General features: G+C 58.7%; 1 protein-coding gene across 4 annotated transcripts in view; it reads left to right on the top strand.

The window, feature by feature from the left end:
* The window catches only part of DIRAS1 (DIRAS family GTPase 1), a 33,336-nt gene extending 16,712 nt beyond the window's left edge, over nt 1-16,624 (top strand). For 3 of the 4 annotated variants that reach the window (XM_039515292.1, XM_039515294.1, XM_039515293.1), the window contains one exon: nt 11,590-16,624. In XM_039515292.1, the coding sequence (XP_039371226.1) occupies nt 11,590-12,210 (621 nt within the window). In that variant the 3' untranslated portion in view covers nt 12,211-16,624. Of the gene's footprint in view, nt 1-388; nt 504-11,589 lie in introns of those variants that run through there. The other variant, XM_039515295.1, reaches the window with a different exon arrangement.
* Nucleotides 16,625-19,961: the final 3,337 nt, after the last annotated feature.

Below are 19,961 nucleotides of genomic sequence, written 5' to 3' on the forward strand. Positions count from 1 at the left end.
CTCCGGGCTCCTAGGCCCCGCGGGGCTGCATGAGGCTGGAGGGAGGATGCTGGGGGCAGGTCTCCGGCCTGTGCCAGGCAGGGGTCAGACCCCCAAAGCCCCCCCTGGGCTGAGGGTCTGAATCCCCCAGGACCGGGGGGGGGGGTGCAGCATCCTCCTTGCTCCAGCGGCTCCTATGCGCCCCCCCCCCGGCCTGGGGGAGGAGTTTCCCCCCCTCCCGGTGGGGCTGGAGCTCTGCTGAGCCGCCCGGTGTCAGGCGCTCGCCAGCCGCGGCTGCCTCTGCGCAAAGCTGGCGGTGCCGCGCCGCGCCGGGCGGGGAGGGAGGAGCCGGGCTCGGGGCTCGGGGCTGCGCCGCTGCCCCATGAGCAGAGCCCCCGCTCCCTGCGCGAGTGGCCGGGGCTGGCCCGGAGGCGGGGGCGGCCGCAGGAGCCGGCCGGGGGGCTCGGAGCGCGGCCCCAGCACACGGCGCGGGAAGCCGGCTGCAGCCCGGGGCCGGGCGGACGGTAAGGCAGCGCCGGGCGCGGCTGGCGGCGAGCTCGCCTGGTGCCCCCCTTCCGGACCCCCCCGTCCAGTGCAGCCCGATCCCGGGGGGCGGGCGGGGCGGGGAGCCCTGCAGCGGCGCCCCGCGGGCCGGGGGGGCTGGCGCTGAAAAGCACATCGGACCCGAGAGCCCCGGACCCTGGCGGGGGGGGGAAGGGCGGGTGTAAATGATCCCCCCCATCCTCACACCCCCCGTCCTCAGATCCCCCCATCCCCAGATCCCCCTCATCCTCAGACCCCCCACACTCCCCATCCCTGTATCCTCATACCCCTGTCATCATACCCCCATCCCCAGATCCCCCCAGCCTCACACCCCCCATCCCTGTATCCTCATACCCCCTGTCCTCAGATCCCCAGCCTCATACCTCCCCATCCCTCTATCCTCATACCTCCTGTCCTCAGATCCACCCCCATCCTCATACCCTCTCATCCTCATACCTCCCCATCCTCTGTCCTCACATCCCCATCCTCAGGTCCACCCCCATCTTCATACCCCGTCCCTCCATCCTCAAACCCCCCCCCGTCCTCAGATCCACCTCTCTATCCTCTTACCCCCCATCCTCATATCCTCCCTCTATCCACCTATCCCCATACCCACCCACCGTCCTCAGACCCCCGCCCCGCTATCCCCCTCCCCATCTCTCTATCCCTCTAGCCATCTATCGTCATACACACCCCTCTAGCCATCTGACTGTGTGGGCATCTATCTCTGCAGTCAGATCTTTATATACACACCTGTACATCTATCGACACATGGAAGGGCATCTCTACATGCATGTGTCTCTATGTATATCTGTGTGTAAATGTGTCTGTGTACATATAAATATATGGAGATGTGTATGTACAGAGGTATCTGTGTATATCAACTGATGTATATATGCACTATCCATGCGTATGTACTGAGGTGTATAGATTGATTTATGTACGTATTTTTGTATAGATCTAGCTATCTATCTTTCCTCTCTCATTTCCCTCCACCCCATATCTATCTATCTATCTATCTATCTATCTATCTATCTATCTATCCTGTAACTGTCTATAGCTCCATACTGTATAGCAGCATCTTCCTTTTGTGCTTTTTGCATTCTCTAGTGCAGTATTTCCTCATTGCCCGTCAGGAATTAGCAGTTGTTTATTCCGTGCTGAGCTGTACACGACTATTCTGACCCTCTGTAGGCAATATATAAAAATATATAAATAGCTACGTGTTCTGTGCGGGAAGGTGATCACAAGGCAGCCAGCTGGCTCATGGAGCCCCCAAAATAAACCCCCTCCATTACTCCTCCACACACTCAATTTCCTAATCAGAGGCTCCTGCTGCTAATGAAGGCGCAGCCGGCTATTAGGTGAATTGGATCCAATAGGTATGGGTGCAATCAAGGTATTTTTGTTCAGAGCATGAACAGACGCATGCAAACCAGGTTTGAGCTGTTAACGAGCTCTTGGAGTGGATGTGAATGTGTGTACGTGTGTGGATGCATGTGTGTGTCTGTGTGTGTGTCTAGATTTCTATATATATACATACAAAAGAGAACTGGATACATTCATGGAGGTTAAGTCCATCAATGGCTGTTAGGCAGAGATGAAGATGGGACACAGTGGGTGCCAGGAGCACCCCCCCTTCTGGGCCATGCCCCCCCTTCCCCTGCAATACCGGAGAAGTGGCTTGGAGAGTTAACCACCATGAGTTGCTCTAAGCATAAGAAGGTTTCTCTCCCCCCCCACCCCCAAACTTGCCTTCTCCTGGGTCCGGTCTGCTCTGGGGACTGCAGGATAATGGCCTTGCTGTACAGATTCTGCTGACTGGGGTAGCGAGGGGATGTCCTGATGAAGGGGAGCGGGTGGGGTGCTGGGTGCCGTCTGACTCCCATCCATCCTGCATGAGCTGAGGGTGCTCGGCTCCTCGAAGGATCAGGCCCCTCGTAATCATCTGAAAAGTGGTGGGAACCGATTCTGTTCTCAGCAGCGGGTGCCTTGCCCCCACTGGGGCTGGGGGGCTTTCTGAGATCCTGGGACGTACCTGCGAATGAAGGGGCAGGACAGCTGTTTGCAGCAAAAGGGGAGGCCTGTCCTGTCACCCCGACAGCTCGGTGTCCAGCTCTGGCCTTCATATCATGGAGATCAAGAGAGCCCAGCCCAGCGCTGCATCCTGCGCACGCCAACCCAAGCATTGGCACATGAGCTGGGCATCGCCCAGTGGCGCTGCACCCCTGTCGCCCGGGGGCTGGGCGGTGTTTGCAGAGGAGGGGGGAGTGATGCCTAGGGGCCAGGGGGTTCTCACTGGGACTCTTAGGGCCGTAGAGCTGTCTGCTCACTCGTTCGCCCTGCACCCCTGGGAATTTATCACCTGCGATTGCTTCTGTCACCTCCTCAGCCCAAATCTACCCCTTGCCAAGCAGGTCAGGAGCCCTCAGGCCCCGGGTGAGGCTGCCCAGTGCCACCGGTGAGCTCTCCTCTGCGCCTCACAGCCTCCCGAGGGGCCTTGGGGCTCAAGGGAGCTGCGAGCCTGGCGGGGCGAAGGCACCAGTGGCTCAGGGCGAAGGACGGGGATTTTGCACCCAGGGGCGGGTGTCACCCGGTGAAGCAGAAGGTGGGAGGGACCAACCTCTCCTGCTGAGGGGCTTCTCTCGCTCCCCGTTACCATGGGGCCCAAGCACCTCGCAATCTTTGAAGTATTTATCCCTACACGGCCCCCCCCACCCCGCTCCTCTCTTTGGGCACCTGACTCCCATAGAAATCAATGGGAGTGAAGAACCTAAATCCCTTTGAGGGTTCGGATCTAATCAGCTCACCCAAGGTCACCGAGGGCATCTGTGCCAGAGCTGGGAATTGACCCTTGTTTCCTGCGTCACAGGCTGGCACCTCAACCACTGCTTTACCCTTTACCCTATCTGGCCCGTCCCCTCCTTTCTCTGGGATGTGCCCACCAGGGGGTAGCTGGGAACCATGGCACTAGAGTGGAACCCCTCGTGTGATCTGAAACAGGGGAGATGGGGATGGGTGTCGTTAGCTGCAGAGTCTCCACTGGGGAGATGTACCGTGCTGGTGGGCTGTGTGCTAACATGAGGTTAACCCTGAAGTAGCACTTAGTGTGGACATGGACGAATGTGCTAGCTGCTCGTGGTTAAGGCCAGAGTCCCCTGTTGCCTGGACATGACGGCCCCTTTCTTTATTATAATGCTAGTGTCCAGAGTTCCCAGCTGAGATCAGGGGCCCGTTGTGCCAGGCGCTGCCCAGACACACAGTCAGAGACGGTCCCTGTCCCAGCTGAGATCAGGGCCCCATTGTGCTGGGTGCCTCACAGACGCACAGCCAGAGGCAGTGCCTGCCCCAAAGAGCTGACAATCTAAATGGACAAGACGAAGGGCAGGAGGGAAACTGAGGCACAGAGCAGTGACGTGACATGCTCAAGATCACCCCGTAGGTAAGTGGCAGGGCTGAGACTAGCATGCAGGTCGGCTGGCTCCTAGAAAGTGCCCTCACCACTGGGAAATGCTGCCTCTCTTAACATGCCTTCTAACACGGTCCATTTGCCCAGTGTAGACAAAGCCGTCTGAGAGCTCTGTATTTTAAAGGGTGGCTCAGTGCTCAGGTTCGGAACAGCAGAATCCTCTGTTCAACGCTTCAAACCCCGGCCTTCGTCTTTCCAAGGACAATAGAAGAGGAATCCCTAGCATCTCCTGGGTGGTTCCTCTGTGTCCAGGGCCCCAAGCTGGCTTTTCAGCAGGCCTGGCAAACTCATTCCACCTATGTTTGAACCCAAGCTAAAAAGATGAGGAGGTTGAAAGCCTGGCTCAGGCTGGGCGGCTGTTTGCGTTCCACTGAGGAGAGAAGCTGGGGACAGGAGAAGGTCGGCTGAGGGGGAAGTAGGAAACCGCAGCAGGGAAAGGGAGAGGAAAGGAGAAGGGAGAAGAAAACGCAGGCAGGTTCTGTGCAGTGGCCAGAGCCCCCTGTGCTGGCCTGGATTCAAGGCAGAGAGGTGCGAATCCTAACACAAAGCAGGGGCTGGCTGGGGAAATGGGTTTGGGTCTGTACCTGCCCTTGGAGGGAAAAACCCGTGAGGTTAAATGACAAGAGGCAAAAAGGGGGATGGATCCGGAACAGTTTTGCAGACCCAGAGTCTCAGTTGCGGGGTTCACACCCCAACAGCCTCCCAGCTCGCTCCTCAGCCAAACACACACACACAGTCAGACCAGCATCTTGTCTACCTGGCTGCTCCTCCCTCCCCAGAAGTGGCTGGTTCAGGTGAGGCCATGTTGTTAGGGGAGCTCAGCTCCCATCTAGGTGGCTGAAGGATGTGGCCAGATTTTCCAAAGTGCTCAGCATCCATTAGCATTAACCACAAGACTAACCGCCCCCATAGTATCTTGGGTTTTCCTTACCCCGTTTGCCTCTAAGGAATCACCTCACCCACCACTGAAATGCAGCCACCTCTGGGCTGGAGTGCAGCGGCTGTTTAACAAGTCCCTTTCCAATGCCTTACCACAAGCCCAGCTTCCCTGGGTCCCCCTGTTCTGTCTTTCACCAGCATTAAATTAACTTAGAACAAAGCCTAACCAGTGATGGTTTAAATACACAAACAGGGCTGTGGGGGTGGAGAGCCAGACTGGGAAGTCAGATGCACTAGGGGGACTTTTCCATTGCTGGCCTGTGCAGGCCCCTTCCCCCCCCCAGTCTGGCAGAGCAGCAGGTGAACTCACCCCGGTTCCCCTCCCAGCTGCTCGCACAGTTGTGAAGGGATCGGGATGTTTTGAGAGCATCAAGGATGGCGAACCAGCCTTGCCTGGGCCAGCGGGCAGATCAGAGGGGCCTTCAGCCTGCAGGGCCCTAGAGCAGGGGAAAGACGAAGGGTTTTATCATCTGGTAAACCCCCCCCTTGCTCCCCCACAACAGTCTCCTCTGTGCTGATGGCTCCCTGGCCCAGCTGCCTACTCAGAGCTTTCTCTGCTCAGATGTTCAACTGGGGCCAGGTTTTCAAAGGCCCCCCTCCCCGTTCCCATTGTTCTCAATGGGGCTCAGTTCTCCATTGTATTGGGGAGCAGGGGGGTGGATTTGACATTGTTCTCAATGATGAGTGGCTTCTCCAATGTAATGGGGGCAGGGTGGTGGATTCTCCATTGTTCTCAATTGGGGGGGTGGATTCTCTGTTGTTTTCCGTGGAGGATGGGGGGTGGATTCTCCATTGTTCTCAGCACTGGGCTCTGAGATGTTTGTGTCTTACTGAAAAACAAAGGACGTCCAGCTGCCATGTAGCTGCCCTGAGACTTCCGCTCCTGTCTCCACCTTGCTTGTCTTCACTTGCAAAGTAGGTCCCAACGGCCGGGTCAGGGTAACTAACACCGTCTGGCCTTGGGTCTCACGTCACCTGCTCCTTGCGCAGCCACTCACGCCGGTGCAAAGCGGGTGCGCTAAGTTTACCATTGTGCCCTGGTAGCATTTCACCCCCACTTCACACTGGCATCTATGAAGCAGGGCGAGGGGATCAGGTCCCCAGGGCAGGCTGGGATTGTTATGGTTAAAAATCCCTTGGGGACCAGCTGGGATGGTGTTATTCCAACCGTCCCTGTCTACATGGAGCGCTGGGGTTGGGGTATTTGCAGGAGTTCAGCACCTGTCTAGGAATCTATGGAAGTGACCAGATTTTCCCCAGCGTTCTGCACATTGGGGGCCCTGCCTTGAAAACCTGGCCCCAAGCCACATTCAGTATCCTGTTAATTACTGGGTCTATACTGCGGCTGGGGGCAAGATGCCCCCTGGAGCCCTGGGGCTGGGGGCTAGCCTGTGTCTCCGATGGAGGCACGACATCCACACCGCTATTTTTAGTGCACTAGCTCGAGTCTGTCTCTCTGGCTCGCTCCCGGCTGCAGTGGAGATGCTCTTGTTCCAACTGGTCGAGGAACGATGCTAATCCCTGGCTCTTATCATCAGTCACGCTCAAAGCGCTTTACAAAGCGACTGTCGGTCTCGTGATCCCTCCTGCACAGATGGCGAAACCGAGGCACGGTGGTGAAGTGACATGCCCAAGGTCACCCACCAGGCCAGTGGCAGGGCTGGGAATAGAAGCAGGTGTCCCTATTCCTAGGACTATGCTCTATCCACCACACCACACTGATGCCCAGACTCGGGTGCCATCTATGGGGCAGATTAGTGTTGGCATCTCCCCAAACCTGCCTGGTTTTCAATGTCCCCATTCACTCACCCTGGCTTTACCCCACTGCCTTTCCCTGGAGTTGCTCGTGAGGTGCAATGACTGGTGAATCGGGCTGTTGTTTGGAGCGATGTTCATCAATAATTGATGGAGACGGCGGAGGGAAATTTCTGAACGGTATTAAAGAATCTCCAGCGGGATTCAGGGCTGCTGGGTAACGCAATACACTGGAGGGGTGATTAACCACAGCGCCTGGTGGGTGCTGTTGTTTTTCACGCTGTCCCCGGAGTTAGGAAGTGGCTGATCAAAAGTGTCTTTCGCTGCCACTGCCGTTAAAACAGCCACAAACGCCTGTGTGAAAATGGCAGCTGCTCACTCAGCAGATCTGCAGCTTGTGTGTCTGTCGGAGTCAGGTCTGCTGACTTGAATGCAGCAGTGGTGGCTTCCCTCCCATTAGCCCTCCAGGAGGTGCTATGAACAAAACAGATGAAAGCTACGTGAGGCAGTGTGGTCTGGCAGAGTGGGCATCAGGACTCCTGGGTTCGAATCTCAGCTCTGCTACTGACCTGCTGGGATGGGGAAGTCACTTCCCCTCCCACCCTTTGTCTATTTAAGTGGTGAGCTCTTCCGGGCAGGGCCTGTCTCTCACTGCGTGTCTGTGCAGCACCTGGCACTATGGGGCGCTGATCTCAGCTGGGGTGCCTAGGCATACTGTAATCACAGCAATATTCTGTCCTGGATGTCACTAGCAACAGCATCAACTGGCTTCTGACTGTGGAAGCTTTGGGTCCAATTCTTTGCAGCCTTGGGCAATCATTTACATTAGGGCTGAGCTGGTATAAGATGCTACGAGATCCGGGTGCCTTTGCATTCACTTGGCACTGGTGTAAATGCTTGCGCGAGGCCCAGAGGAATGACGTCCCTTTGTTCCCAGTGTTGCTATGAGTCCGAAGAACTGAATACAACTTTTATGTCCCAGGTGGCATTTGGCGCTGTTAGTTACAAGGAATCCTTCCCTTCCCTTGTAAATTCTTAACATTTCCCTGTGCGAGGGGCAGAATGCATACACTGAGTCTAAAAAAACCTTCAGGAAAACGGGGGCAGGAAAGGACAAATGAGAAGTCTCCACTGGCGAGAGCACAGTGTGTGTGTCTCATTGGTCTGCACTGTGCACTGAGCCCCACATGGCTGCTGAGCTGAAGGCCCCACAGTTTCACAGCTACCTCCACCCCATGTCAACAGAGCAAAGCAGGTCAAGGATGGTGCCCGTGTGGGGTTCCCAGTGCTCTAACCCAGCCCTTGGCTTTGAGCATCCCGGTGCTGGGTTCGTCCCACAGCAGAATCGGAGCCGAGGTTTGCTGGAAGCTCCCCAGGCAGGGATGTGCAGCGCCCACCCCTGAGTGTTGCAGGGCGCAGGTGGGGGGGAGTTTCAGTTTCCCAAGTGTTTATTGCTGGCTGAAGGTGCCGATTTGAACGCCCGGCAGACTGAAGCCTTTTATTCACCCTCCAGCCCTGGCAGAGCCTGGGGACCTGCAGAGTCAGCCCCCTCCGCACGCTGCCCCTGACTTCTCCGTAGGCAGAGAGGGGAGCTGGCTGGCTGTGGCCGCCTCAGTCCTCAGCTTGTCTGCTAAGCCTGCCGAGAACCCGGCTGCTTAGTGCTGGTGAATTTAGTGTCCGGGGCACCTGTTCTCCTGCCACTGGACTGAGAGCCCCCAAACTCACTCATTTCACCTTGGCCGGCGACGCCACTGGCTTCCTGTCATTGCTGAACGGCGCCAGCTCCGAGCCGGGCACCCCAAGGCAAAAGGGGGCGGCAGCCAGCCAGCCCTCGCCCCCTCAGAGACTGTGAGCTTCCAGCAAGCCCTGCTACAGATGCTGTGCCGGTGGCAGCAAACGGGCCATCTGGCTGCACTGTGGCATCTTATCAAAATAGAAAGTGCCGATCTATTATTGGGAAGTCCCCCCCGGGCAGCAAGGCAGGACCCAGCACTGCATCCTGCACGTTCCCTGGCCCAGTCTGTTCTGGGGCAGGGGCCTGGGGCTCTCTCAGTGGGGACGGTGCCGCAAGGACTCTTCAAGGGCAAACAGACGGCGCGGTTCTTGGGCAGTGGGGGCTGCAGTGGTTAGAGAGAGGGACCTGGGAATCAAAACTCCTGGGCTCTACCCCCAGCTCTGGGTGTGGAGTGGGGGCTAGTAGGTTAAAGTGGGCGGGGCTGGAAGCCAGGACTGCTGGGCTACGCTCGCCCTTTGCACAGGGGTGAATTTCATCCAACAGGCCGGAAAAATGGACCCTTTGCTAGCAATGAGAAGGGAATTTAGAGGAATGTCCCCCCCATTCCCCGCTCCTCTGGATGTACGGACCCCCCCCCCCACACACACACACCTTTTTGTTTTTAAATAGCTAAAACAGCAGCTGCTGTGCAGACGTGACCCACGGTGCCGCTGCGGAGCTGCCTGGCAGTGCAGGGCTGCTTGGAAACCCCAATCGCCAGATGCTGCGAGTAATTTCACCACCTGACCTCTGGATCCATCGCCGGTTGCTGGGGAGGGGTCAGAAACCAAGCTGGAGTGGATACAAAGAAACCCCACGGAGGGTGAGGAGAAGTGGTTACCACCTGCGGGTGGTGAGCCATCTCTCTTCTATGCCCAGCACTGGCACAGCCAGGCTCCATTCTGGGGTGCGCACGGAACTCCAGCCCAGGGGTTTTCAATGCCAGAGGGGAGATGGGAGTTAGCAGAGGCGCTTGGGGAAGGAAGAGAACTGGAACTGGACTCCTGTGGGGTGGACTCAGGGACCGATGGGCACGTGGCAGAAGTACCCAGACGTGGAGAGGAAGGGTGGCTTAGCTGCGAGGAGATTGCCCAGTTTTTTAAAGGTGTTTAGGCACCTTAATCCCTTCTAAAATGTGGGCCTTAATCTTTCTGGGCCTCAGTTTCCTTTCTGTGAAATGGGGTTAATGAGCCTTCCTTTGTTTAGAGGGCGAGCTCTTCGAGGCAGGGACTGGCTCTCATTGTGTGTCTGGGCTGCACCCGGCCCAAGGGGGCTCTGATCTCAGCTGGGCAGGGACCGGCTCTTACTGTGTCTGGGCAGCACCTGGCAGAGTGGGGCCCTGATCTCAGCTGGGGCCCCTAAGTGTTAACAAAAGAACAACATGCAGAAGCCTGATTTTGCCACCGCCTACTCACCTGGCTAATTCTCACTCAAGTGAGTAACTCTATCCACTTCCATGGGACTATGCCGCTGGGTCAGGATTGGGCCCCGGGGATGTGTGCTCAGGTGTCTGGACCACTTCCAGCCCACACCCACCAGTTTCCCGTTCCCAGACCTGGGCTGGGGAAGTGAAACCTCCGTGGGGTTCCCCCCTTCATGCACACACAGTAGCCGGCCCTCAGGAAATCCTGGGTCTCCCAGCCTCCCCCCCCCCGCCCCCATTCTGCTGCTCTCCTGCCCCGCTGCACCAGCGCTAACGGCCGTGCCCCTCCCTCCCCCTCCAAGCCTGCTCCCGAGCCGTAGGCTTGCTCTGTGGAGCAAGGGGGTAGCATCCAACCTGCCCCGCCCTCCGATATCCTGCCAGCTGGGGGTGCTGGGAGAGAGAAGCAGGGCCCGGGGTCTGCGAGCTCCTGGCTGCCTGACCCATGTGCGGGAGGTTGGCTGGCAGCAGATGGAGGTTTGCCAGAGGAGGAGGAGACCCCTGATGTGCTGCATCCAGGGGGTGGGGGAGATATTGGAGCGCGGGCTCCCTGCCAAGCAGCACGTACCCCAGCCCCCACCCATTGCAAAGCAGGAGTCACCCCACGGGAGTCAGTCCCTCTGGCATGAAACCCAGGGAACCCCAGCCCCATCCCACGCCCAGCCAGCGTCTCCCCGAGCCCAGGGCTCCCCTCTGTGGCGCTGGGGGTGCGTGACAGCAGCGGGGGAGGTTCTGGCTGATGGCCCTTCCTCACCGCCTCCGCTTGGCTGGAGAACACCCAAGGAGGCTGATTAGCATGCAGGGCCTGGCCGACCCTCTGCCAGCTTCCCTGGTGCAGCCGGGGAGCTGCACGGCACAGAGTCCCCCTCGCTCCCAGCCCTGCCCTCCCCACCGGCCCGGGCTTCCACGGCACATTGGCTCTTTGTGTTGGCGGGGGGGTGACACCATCGGCAGCGTGAGCCCGGGTGGCAGGCTGAGGAGAGGGCCCCATGCTGACAATCAGGGGTTTATTCTCTTCCCACTGCAGTCGGGGGCGGCAGAGCCGATCCCTCCAGCACATTCCCCGCACCAGCCAGCCTAGTCGTTCTCCCTCATTCTCAAGCTCCAAGACTAGCACAGTCTGGGTTGCCCCGTGCAACTGTTGCTTGCCAGCTGCCGTGCTCCACCCCAGAGGTGGCTGCAGTTCAGTGGTGGGTGAGGTGATGCCATTGGCATGCCAGGGGCTAGGGAAATGCAAGCGATTTGTGCCTTGGGGTTGGGGGTGCTGGGCCAGGTTCAAGTCCTGATCCTTGTGGAGCCATGGCCCAGTCACTGACTCTCTTTGCACCTTATCCCCTTGTCTGTCAAATGGGCATAGTGGCCCTTCCTTTACCCTTTCCAGTGTAGGGTGACCAGATGTCCTGATTTTATAGTGACAGTCCTGATATATGGGGCTTTGTCTTACATAAGCACCTATTACCCCTCACTCCCTGTCCTGATTTTTCCCACTTGCTGTCTGGTCACCCCATCCAAGGAGATGGGGAGGTGGAGTGCAGGGACTGATGGTTGGAACCAGTATGACAGATGAGCCGTCTGCCGCACTGGGTGGTCAAATCCTACAGCCAGTCTGGCCCATCCCGCCCTGCTATGCCCGTTCCATTCCTGCCCCTCATCGTTCCCACCCTGTGACCTGTCTCTTTCTCGCTCCCTTTTGTCTCATCCCCCCCCCAGGTGCGTCAGCATCTCCCGTTCAAAATGCCCGAGCAAAGCAATGACTACCGGGTGGTGGTGTTTGGAGCTGGCGGTGTGGGCAAGAGCTCCCTGGTTCTGCGCTTTGTGAAGGGGACGTTCCGGGACACCTACATCCCCACCATCGAGGACACCTACCGGCAGGTCATCAGCTGCGACAAGAGCGTCTGCACCCTGCAGATCACCGACACCACGGGTAGCCACCAGTTCCCGGCCATGCAGCGCCTCTCCATCTCCAAAGGCCACGCCTTCATCCTGGTCTTCTCCGTCACCAGCAAGCAGTCCCTGGAGGAGCTGAAGCCCATCTACCAGCAGATCCTGCAGATCAAGGGCAGCGTGGACACCATCCCCGTCATGCTGGTGGGTAACAAGTGTGACGAGACCCAGCGGGAGGTGGAGACCAAGGAAGGGGAGGCCGTGGCCAAGGAGTGGAAGTGCGCCTTCATGGAGACCTCGGCTAAGATGAACTACAACGTCAAGGAGCTCTTCCAGGAGCTGCTCAACCTGGAGAAGAGGAGGAACATGAGCCTCAACATCGACGGCAAGCGGTCCAACAAGCAGAAGAGGACAGACAAAATCAAGGGGAAATGCAGCCTTATGTAAAGCACCGGACTGTCCCTCGTCTCTTCTCCACCCTACAAGTTAAACATCGGCGTTGCCCTCCCGTCTCCCCCACTCCTCCCTCTCGCTGCATCTTATCACTGTGACTGCTCTGGGGACCGTTTCCCTTTCCGATTCCACGCTCGGTACGTTCCCCTCCCCTGGCGACGAGGGCCCTGCTCTCGCTCTCTGGAAGGGGGATATGCAATACTGGGGGCTGGGTCGCACACGTGCATTTCGGTTGCGTTTGTTTGCAGCGAGACGAGGGACGCGTGGGGGAAGCCAAGGAAACGCCGCAGGAAGAAGACTCTCGATCAACATTTTCTCTCTTCTCTTCCCCACTCTCTGGCTTTTGACTCCGTCTGTGGGTGCAGCCTGGGGGGAGACCTGTCTGAGCCTTGGCATGGACACTCAGCCCTTCACAGATACACTCACGTATTCCGGCACGAACTGAACAGAGTGCTGCTAAAACAGACAACTTTTAGCTGGGGCATAGGGGGGCATTGTTTGGTTCCCCAACGCCGCCGAGACCCCAGATCTACAAGCGAGAGGTAAGAGGCTGCTCTCAGCCCTCACCAGACCCTTCCTTACCAGTCAGAGGAACACACACAATTCCCAAAGGGGTGATCTGATGTACGTCGCTTAACCGGAGACTGCAGGACTAGCAACGCGCTTCGTGTGTAGAGGCTGGAACACAATCCCAAGGTCACCACGGCCCTGCTGGGGATGGGGCCGCTCTCAGGTTGTTTGCCCAAGTTCCAAGAGACGCTGGTTAATCAATGAGGATCTGCACAAGGACCTGGGAGCCGACAAGGACAGCTGGGGCGGGTACGATACCCCACTGGGCAGTGGCACTCAAAGGAGGGGTCTCTACATTGTCGAATGCCCTGGCTATTTGAACAGTGGGAGATACTGAAAACCAAAATGCATGTGCTCAGCCCAAGGAGGATTTTGGCTGGCCACGGCCAAGTTAAAGAGAACGAGACACTAGCCTAGGAGGAGTGGCCAGGAATGGGAGCGCAGCGAGACGAGACAGAACCCAGCTGGAAGGGAGTTATTTACGCCGAGGCAGCTGTGAGGTGGGATGAGGGCAGGGTGTCCAGAGAGAAGTGATCCCTTTCTCACCCCAGGATTTGCCTTTTTCTTTTGTTGTTGCCAAAATGCCAAGTGGCACCAGCGCAGCGTGAGAGGTCGGTAGTGCAGAGGTGACTAAAAGAATAGCACATACCTAGCCAGCAGTGGGGGTGAAAGGGCTAGAGGTGAAGGAGGAGGGGTGAGCGCCGGCACCTAGATGGTGTTTTGGACGCAGTGTGGAGCCGGTGGGATTTTCAGGGCATTGAGGGATGGGGGCAAACTGATGGGCCGGGCCGGGCTATGCCAGGCTGGACTGGGGCAGGCATGGCAGTGCTAGGTTTGGTAAGAATCTCAGCCTGAAGTGGAAAGTGTCACTGGGCAACATCTGCCCCTAGCACCACTGTCTGTGCAAACATCTGCCCTAGCACCACTGTCTATGCAAACATCTGCCCCTAGCACCACTGTCTGTGCAACCAGTGTATTTCCGGGTGCAAGCAGGCAGCCCTTGGTGCACAACAGCTGGTAGTGGTGGTGCAAAACAGGCTATGGTGCACACACACTGGGTGGGGGTGCGAGACAAGCATATGCACGCAAAAACTGGGCACCCGCAGGCTTGATTGCCCGTTGGTGCTTGCACTAATGCCTGTTCTGCGCACACACGGTTTCCACACTTCCCCTTTTGCACGCACAGTGCCCTGTTTTTTGCACGTGGACTAGGGGCCTGCTTTGCAAATCTGGCTGGATCTCTCCAGCTAGCGACGTCTGAATCCCAAGCTGCTTCCTAGCCTTCCTCCCCCAGCGGCCACAGACTCTGCAGAGGGCCATGGTCCAGCTCTGTGACATCTGAATCAGGAGCCGGGGGGAGGGGAAACCTTTGCACTTAAACCCTCATACCAGAGTGAGCAAACCAGCAGCGACGGATGGCACAGGGTGTGCTCCAGTGGGTACCACCCAGCTTAGAAAGACCCTCCTCCCTGCTCTCCAAGTACCACCCTCCCTCCCTGCCAATGCACAGCAGCCGTGCGCCCCCCCCACCCCCGGTCTGCTCCAGGGGCAGCCCCAAGCACCGCAGCTGGCAATGCCAGTACTGCAGCAGCGGGTATTTTATCCCTACGCTCCCTAGGGAATTGCCCGTTGGGCCCCAGGGCCGACGGCTGCAGATGCTCAGGGGTAGCCGTGCCAAGTGGGGTGACCCCAGGCACATCCCAGCTGGACCCAAAGCCTGCACCCAGCCCCTGTGGTTGTAATAGGCTGACCTAGAACCCCTGCAGCCTGGGCCCCTCTCTGCGGCAGGAGCCCCTTGAGCTCAGCCCTGCCACTCACCAGCCCCCTTGCCTCTTTAACCCTTCGCAGCCCGGAAGCTGCCGGCCGAAGCACAATGTGTGGGGCTCCTCGGGAGCCCTGACCTAGCACAATGGTGGTGAGCACTGACGGGGGCACCCCTGGGTTTGCGCTGCCGGGCCCCGGGGAGTGAGGCCGGGCCTGATGCACGTGCTGCCTGCTGGACTCTTGGCAGTCTTGCAGACAAGGCAGGTCTGGAACTGGGCCCAATGGCCTCTCCCTCCACCCCTCCCCCAGCTGCCTTGCTGGGGTAGCCTGCCGGTGGCTTGATGCCACGGTGACATCACCACGGCCACATGGGTGGAGCCGGTGAAGGAAGCATCACAGGGGGTGGGGGCAGCTCTGCCTGGAGACTGGCAAACCCCAGGCGAGTCAGAGTCCAAAGCAGCACCCGAAGGGGAGAAGTTCTGACCAGACTTTACCCCATGCTCCAGTGGGGGCAGGATTTGGCCTCCTTGAACCTGCAGAGTTGGGCTGCAGACCTGTGCGGGGCAGCCCGTCCCAGGCTCAGCTCCCCGAGCGGGAGTAAATCCCCACGGACGTCAATAGGGGCTGTGTCGCTTTATGCCAGCGGGGGGATCTGGCCCCCTCCAGCCCTGGATATGCAGAGACAGCCACAATAATGTCTAATAAGGGGGTGGGTCAGATCGCAGAGAGAGCAGGGTTGTGTTGGGTGAGCAGCTGGAGGAGGAAGAGGGGAGGGCTCTCTCTGAACCCCCTCCCAGCCCCTCGCTCCATCAGGCAGGGCAGAATCTGGGGGCTCCCTGCGGCCCAAGGAGGACTCAGCAGGAAGCAGCTGGCATCCCTCCAGGCACTAGCTGCGTTCCCTGCTGAGCTTGCTCCTTGGGTGGCTTAGCCAGGCGGTCCCCTCCCGACTCTGCACCAGGGAAGGGATGTTCTGCTCGCCCAAACCCATCCCCTAGGGGGCGCTGGGGGCCTCCTCACCGCCAGGGGCGGCTTGTCCACTAGCGGGTAGGAGGAGTCTCTCTGCATTGGGGTTCGCCAGCAGCTCGTTCCTCTCCCTGGCTGGGGGTCCAGGGAGCAGCCGCTGTGCTGCAAGTTAACGAGGAGGAGCCTCGGCTATCCCTGGCCCGGGGTGGGCGCGCTGGTGCCACCGGGGGGTGGGTTGCCAAGCCCAAATCCCTCCCACGTCCCCTGGTGCAATCTGAGCAAGCGGTCTGCTCGGCTAGCAGGGCCGATCCGTCAGGCAGAGCAGCCTCCCCCGGCTCAGTGGGAACCTTTCCCCTTGACGCTAAGGGGGGCTGGCCGCGGCCCCCCACGAGGAACCTAGGCTCTGACTCAAGTGAAGCCCCCCTCAGCATAGCCGTGCTCAGCCCATGTCTCGGACGGGGGGAGCCAGGCTTGGGATCGCCCCATTAGCCTGTTACCCCCGGAGGTGCCAGGCTGTGTATCGAAAGCAAGGCACGGCCGGGGGGAGTTTTGTCGAGGGACTGACCCATCCACATCACCTTGAAACGAGGCCCAGTAATAATAATAACGAGGAGCAAGATGTTTGTTTACACGTGTATCTCGCCCGGTCATATGATATTGAAGATAACGTACTCCCAGCTAAGAGACTGGCATCTTGAATATTGTATGGTGCTTTGAAACGCAACTCTCGTATCTTGCATTGTAAATACCAGTCCTGCCTAGACCCCCCTCTGACGCCAGCATGAGATCAGTAACTAGCTCCCATGCATTACTGGCTTTTTAAAACAAACCGAACAAAGAAAGAAAGGAACAAGATGATATTACAATGTAGCCTTTATTCTAGAACTAGTCTTCCTGAAATAAATAAATTACTCCTGCATTCCCGCATGGTTGGTGTGATCAGTGGCTTATAGCATGGCCTGGCTGGGAATATCTGATCTCCCCAGGTGGAAGTGTCTGGAGCTTGATCCCTCATTGGTCTGGGTCAGTCACTCCTCGACCAACGGTCTTTGCAACAAGACCTTTGGCTCTGCCTTGTCCAATTCTGTCACTTCCCATCTCCCCTGGGTGAGGGCTGCCGTGCCAACCTTGTAGCCAGCTTCCAGCCCTCTCCCTTCTAAACAAGGGCTCCGTGGCACCTGCCCAGAATCCCTCCCCTGCCAGCAGGCCCCTGGAGGAGTGCTTCGCCTGGGGTTAGAGGCTGCCTCCTTTGCAACCAAGGCGGGAGGTGCCTAACCTAGACTTCCCCCCCCACACACACCGTGGAGGACCCAGTGTTGTGCCAGGTCCATTCTGCTTATGAACCGGCAGCTGGAACGCACCGGCACGGGGTTGCCCTAGGGCCACGTGGCCTGGCTCAGGGTCAACGGACAGGGCCACCCCCCCAGCCTAGTGCCAAGCCCCAGCTTCCACACAGGCCACCTGTAAGAGCGGCCTCCCAGCTGGCCAGTCACTTGGGGCCTGGAGCCACTGCCCTGCCACCAACCACCTCCGGAGCCCCACCCATCAGCCCAGGTGACGGAAGGAGCAAGACTGGACTCCCAAGGGGACCTCCCCCTCGGCAGCTGTCCCGTTCCTCTACCTGCTGGCATGGGGCTCTACCCACGGCGAGGGGTGGGGGGGTACAGCACCTTGCTCCTTTATTAAAGAGCCAGCCCAAGCCACATTTTACCACCTGGAGCCTCCGGGCGGGTGGGCTGATTCCAGGGGGCGTTGGGGATAAAGCGATAAGAAAGTGGGAGGGGAATTTTCTGCTCGTGGGGGGGGGCTGCTTTCTTTATCCAGGCAAGAGAGGCCCCTCAGCCATAGGCTCCCACCCCCCGCAGGACACAGAGGCTTCTGCGTTCTGGACATGGTTCCCATATGGGCCCCCCCCTTCCCCGTTCTCTGCTTTCTGCGGATACGGAGCAGCTGGGACCTGGAATCCACAGCTCGGTGAGTGACACAGGATCCTTGCTATAGAGGCAGGTTGGTGGGGAGCCCGACACCGCGGTGCTCGTCAGCCCTAGAGTCACCCCAGCAGGCCCTGAGTTCCAAAGTGGGGGCGCTGGGGCAGGGAGCAGGAGGGGTCACAACCAGGCAGCGGTGCGCTGCTCAGCAAGGGCCCTTATCCAGGCAGAGGCAGGGCAGGTGTGAGAGAGACACGGAACGGGAGTGTCTGAGGGGCTCAGATGCATTTGAGCGTGTGTGTGTGTTCGTGTGATGGCGCAGGGAGACTCTGTGTGTGTGTGTGTGTGTGTGTGTCCCTATAGGAGCCTGGGGCTGGGAATATGCACAGGACCCCGGAGCCAGGAACAGCGGCTGGCACCCGCTGGGAATCTAGGAGGCAGAGCCCGGCTCTTGGGTGATGCGGGTGAGGAGCTCACCTGTCCCCTCACCCTGGCTGGGCAGGGACCCTGATCCAGGGTGGCACACGGTGCCCAGGGTAAATGTCTCCCTCCCAGCATGCAGTGATGTTCCCCCTCCGCAGGCACCAGCTTTGGGAGCCTGCTAGCATGACACCCAGGAAATGGATGCCTTGCACTGCACCCCCACACATATCGGCCTAGCATCACGGCTCAGCTGCGGGGGGCACACCTAGACCTCTCATATTGCTAGCTGGAGGGTGTGTGGTGTGTCTGAGAGTGGGGTGCAATATGCCCCTCTGGGGAACAGTGTATGGGGGTGGTGTCTGTAGGGCAAGTGGGGTGGGGGTTCAATACTGAGGTAATGGGGCCTTAGAAGCCCCCGGGGGAAGAGCAGTGTTATTTATTCATGTTTCTGGAGACCCCAGCTGAGCTCAGGGCCCAGGGTGCCAGGCGTTGCTCAGACACACGGAGAGACCGTCCCTGCCCCAGACCAGCCAGCGTGGCTATCCCGGCATAGTGAATCCACCCTCTGCCTGAGTCCGGATTGACTCCCCTGTCCTAGACAAACCCACAGCAGATGAGCGAGACGCAGGTGTGGGGGAGAGAGAGAGGAAGTGATCTGCCCACACAACAACCCCTATGTGGAGTGAACGGGGCAGGCGAGGTGCATGGGCCAGATGGGGGCAGGATGAGAGGGGAAGGGGGTGTGATGAGGGAGTGAATAGACACAAGCAGTGTGCATGCATAGGAGCGCGTGTGTGTGTGTGTGCACCTGTCCGTGCGTGCACGTGAATGCGTGTGCATGCACCCCTGTGTGCATGTGCGTGTCCCTGTGTGTGTGTGAGAGAGAGACACGGTGTCACAGTTGTGCACGCTCTCAGCCCCCTTCTGTGCCAGCGCCCAGCCCCTGCCGCCCCCCTCGCCAAGGCAGGTGCCAATCACCACCCCCTCCCGCTCTCTGTCAGAGCCCGGTGGCAGGTTCCCCTGAGGGGAGAGGGGCTGGCAGTGCTGGGAATGCGTCATTCGGCCTGTTGCCATGGAAACCATCTGCTCCCTGGGTGTTTGGAAGCCAGCTGCTTTGGGCACGTGGGAGATGGGGGGGGGCTGGGGCTCAGGTGAGTGGGGGCAGCTGGAGGAGAAAGGGGAGCAGGAGATGGCAAAGGCTGGGGAGAGCCTACGTTCACCCCCTGCAAGGCCGGAAGGGTCTGATCCCTGGATCGCCCGGGCCGGAGACCAGCCCCCAGACCCTTCCCAGAGCAGAGCTGCTAGACAAACAGCCAGTCTGGATTGCAGCACTGCCAGTGAGGGAGAACCCACCGGCCCCTGGGTCATTTGTTCCAGTGGCTAATTACCCTCACTGAAAAATTCCCACCTTGGATCCCCTCGGAATCCGTCCAGCTGCCACTTCCAGCCCTTGGAGCGGGCTAGCCCCGGCTGCTGGAGCCAAGAGCCCCGTATTAAATGTTTGTTCCCCATGTACGGGCTGGGATCAAGCCACCCTGTAGCTCAACAGCTTCTCACTATACAGCAGGTTTTCTAACCCTCTAATCCTCCTCACGGCTCTTCTCCGACCCGCTCCAGTTTATCAGCATTCTTCCTGCGTTGCGGGCACCAGAACGGGACCCAGGATTCCAGCAGCGGCCGCACCAGGGCCAAACACGAGGTAAAGTCGCCTCTCTGCTCCCTTATTTATGCATCTCAGGATGGCATCAGCTCTTTGGACCACAGCGCCACCCTGGGAGCTCCCGGTCCGCTGATTATCCCCCCCCCAAATCTTTTTCAGAGGCACCACTTCCGGGGCAGAGTCCCCCCTCCTGTAAACATGCCCAACGCTCTTTGCTCCTCGACGTATATCTTTACATCCAGCCGTATTCAAAGGCATCTTGTTTACTTGCACCCCCCTTACCAAGGGATCTAGGTCACACTGAATCAATCCGTGACCCGCCCGCTTCATTGGTTACCGTGCCCCCAGTTTATGGGTCACCTGCAAGCGTTATCAGCGATGATTTTGGGTGTTCCTCCAGGTCATTGGCCAGCTGCTTACTCTAGTGAAATCTGGAG

This window comes from Mauremys reevesii, linkage group 26, assembly GCF_016161935.1.
Source record: "Mauremys reevesii isolate NIE-2019 linkage group 26, ASM1616193v1, whole genome shotgun sequence".
Classification (NCBI taxonomy): domain Eukaryota; kingdom Metazoa; phylum Chordata; order Testudines; family Geoemydidae; genus Mauremys; species Mauremys reevesii.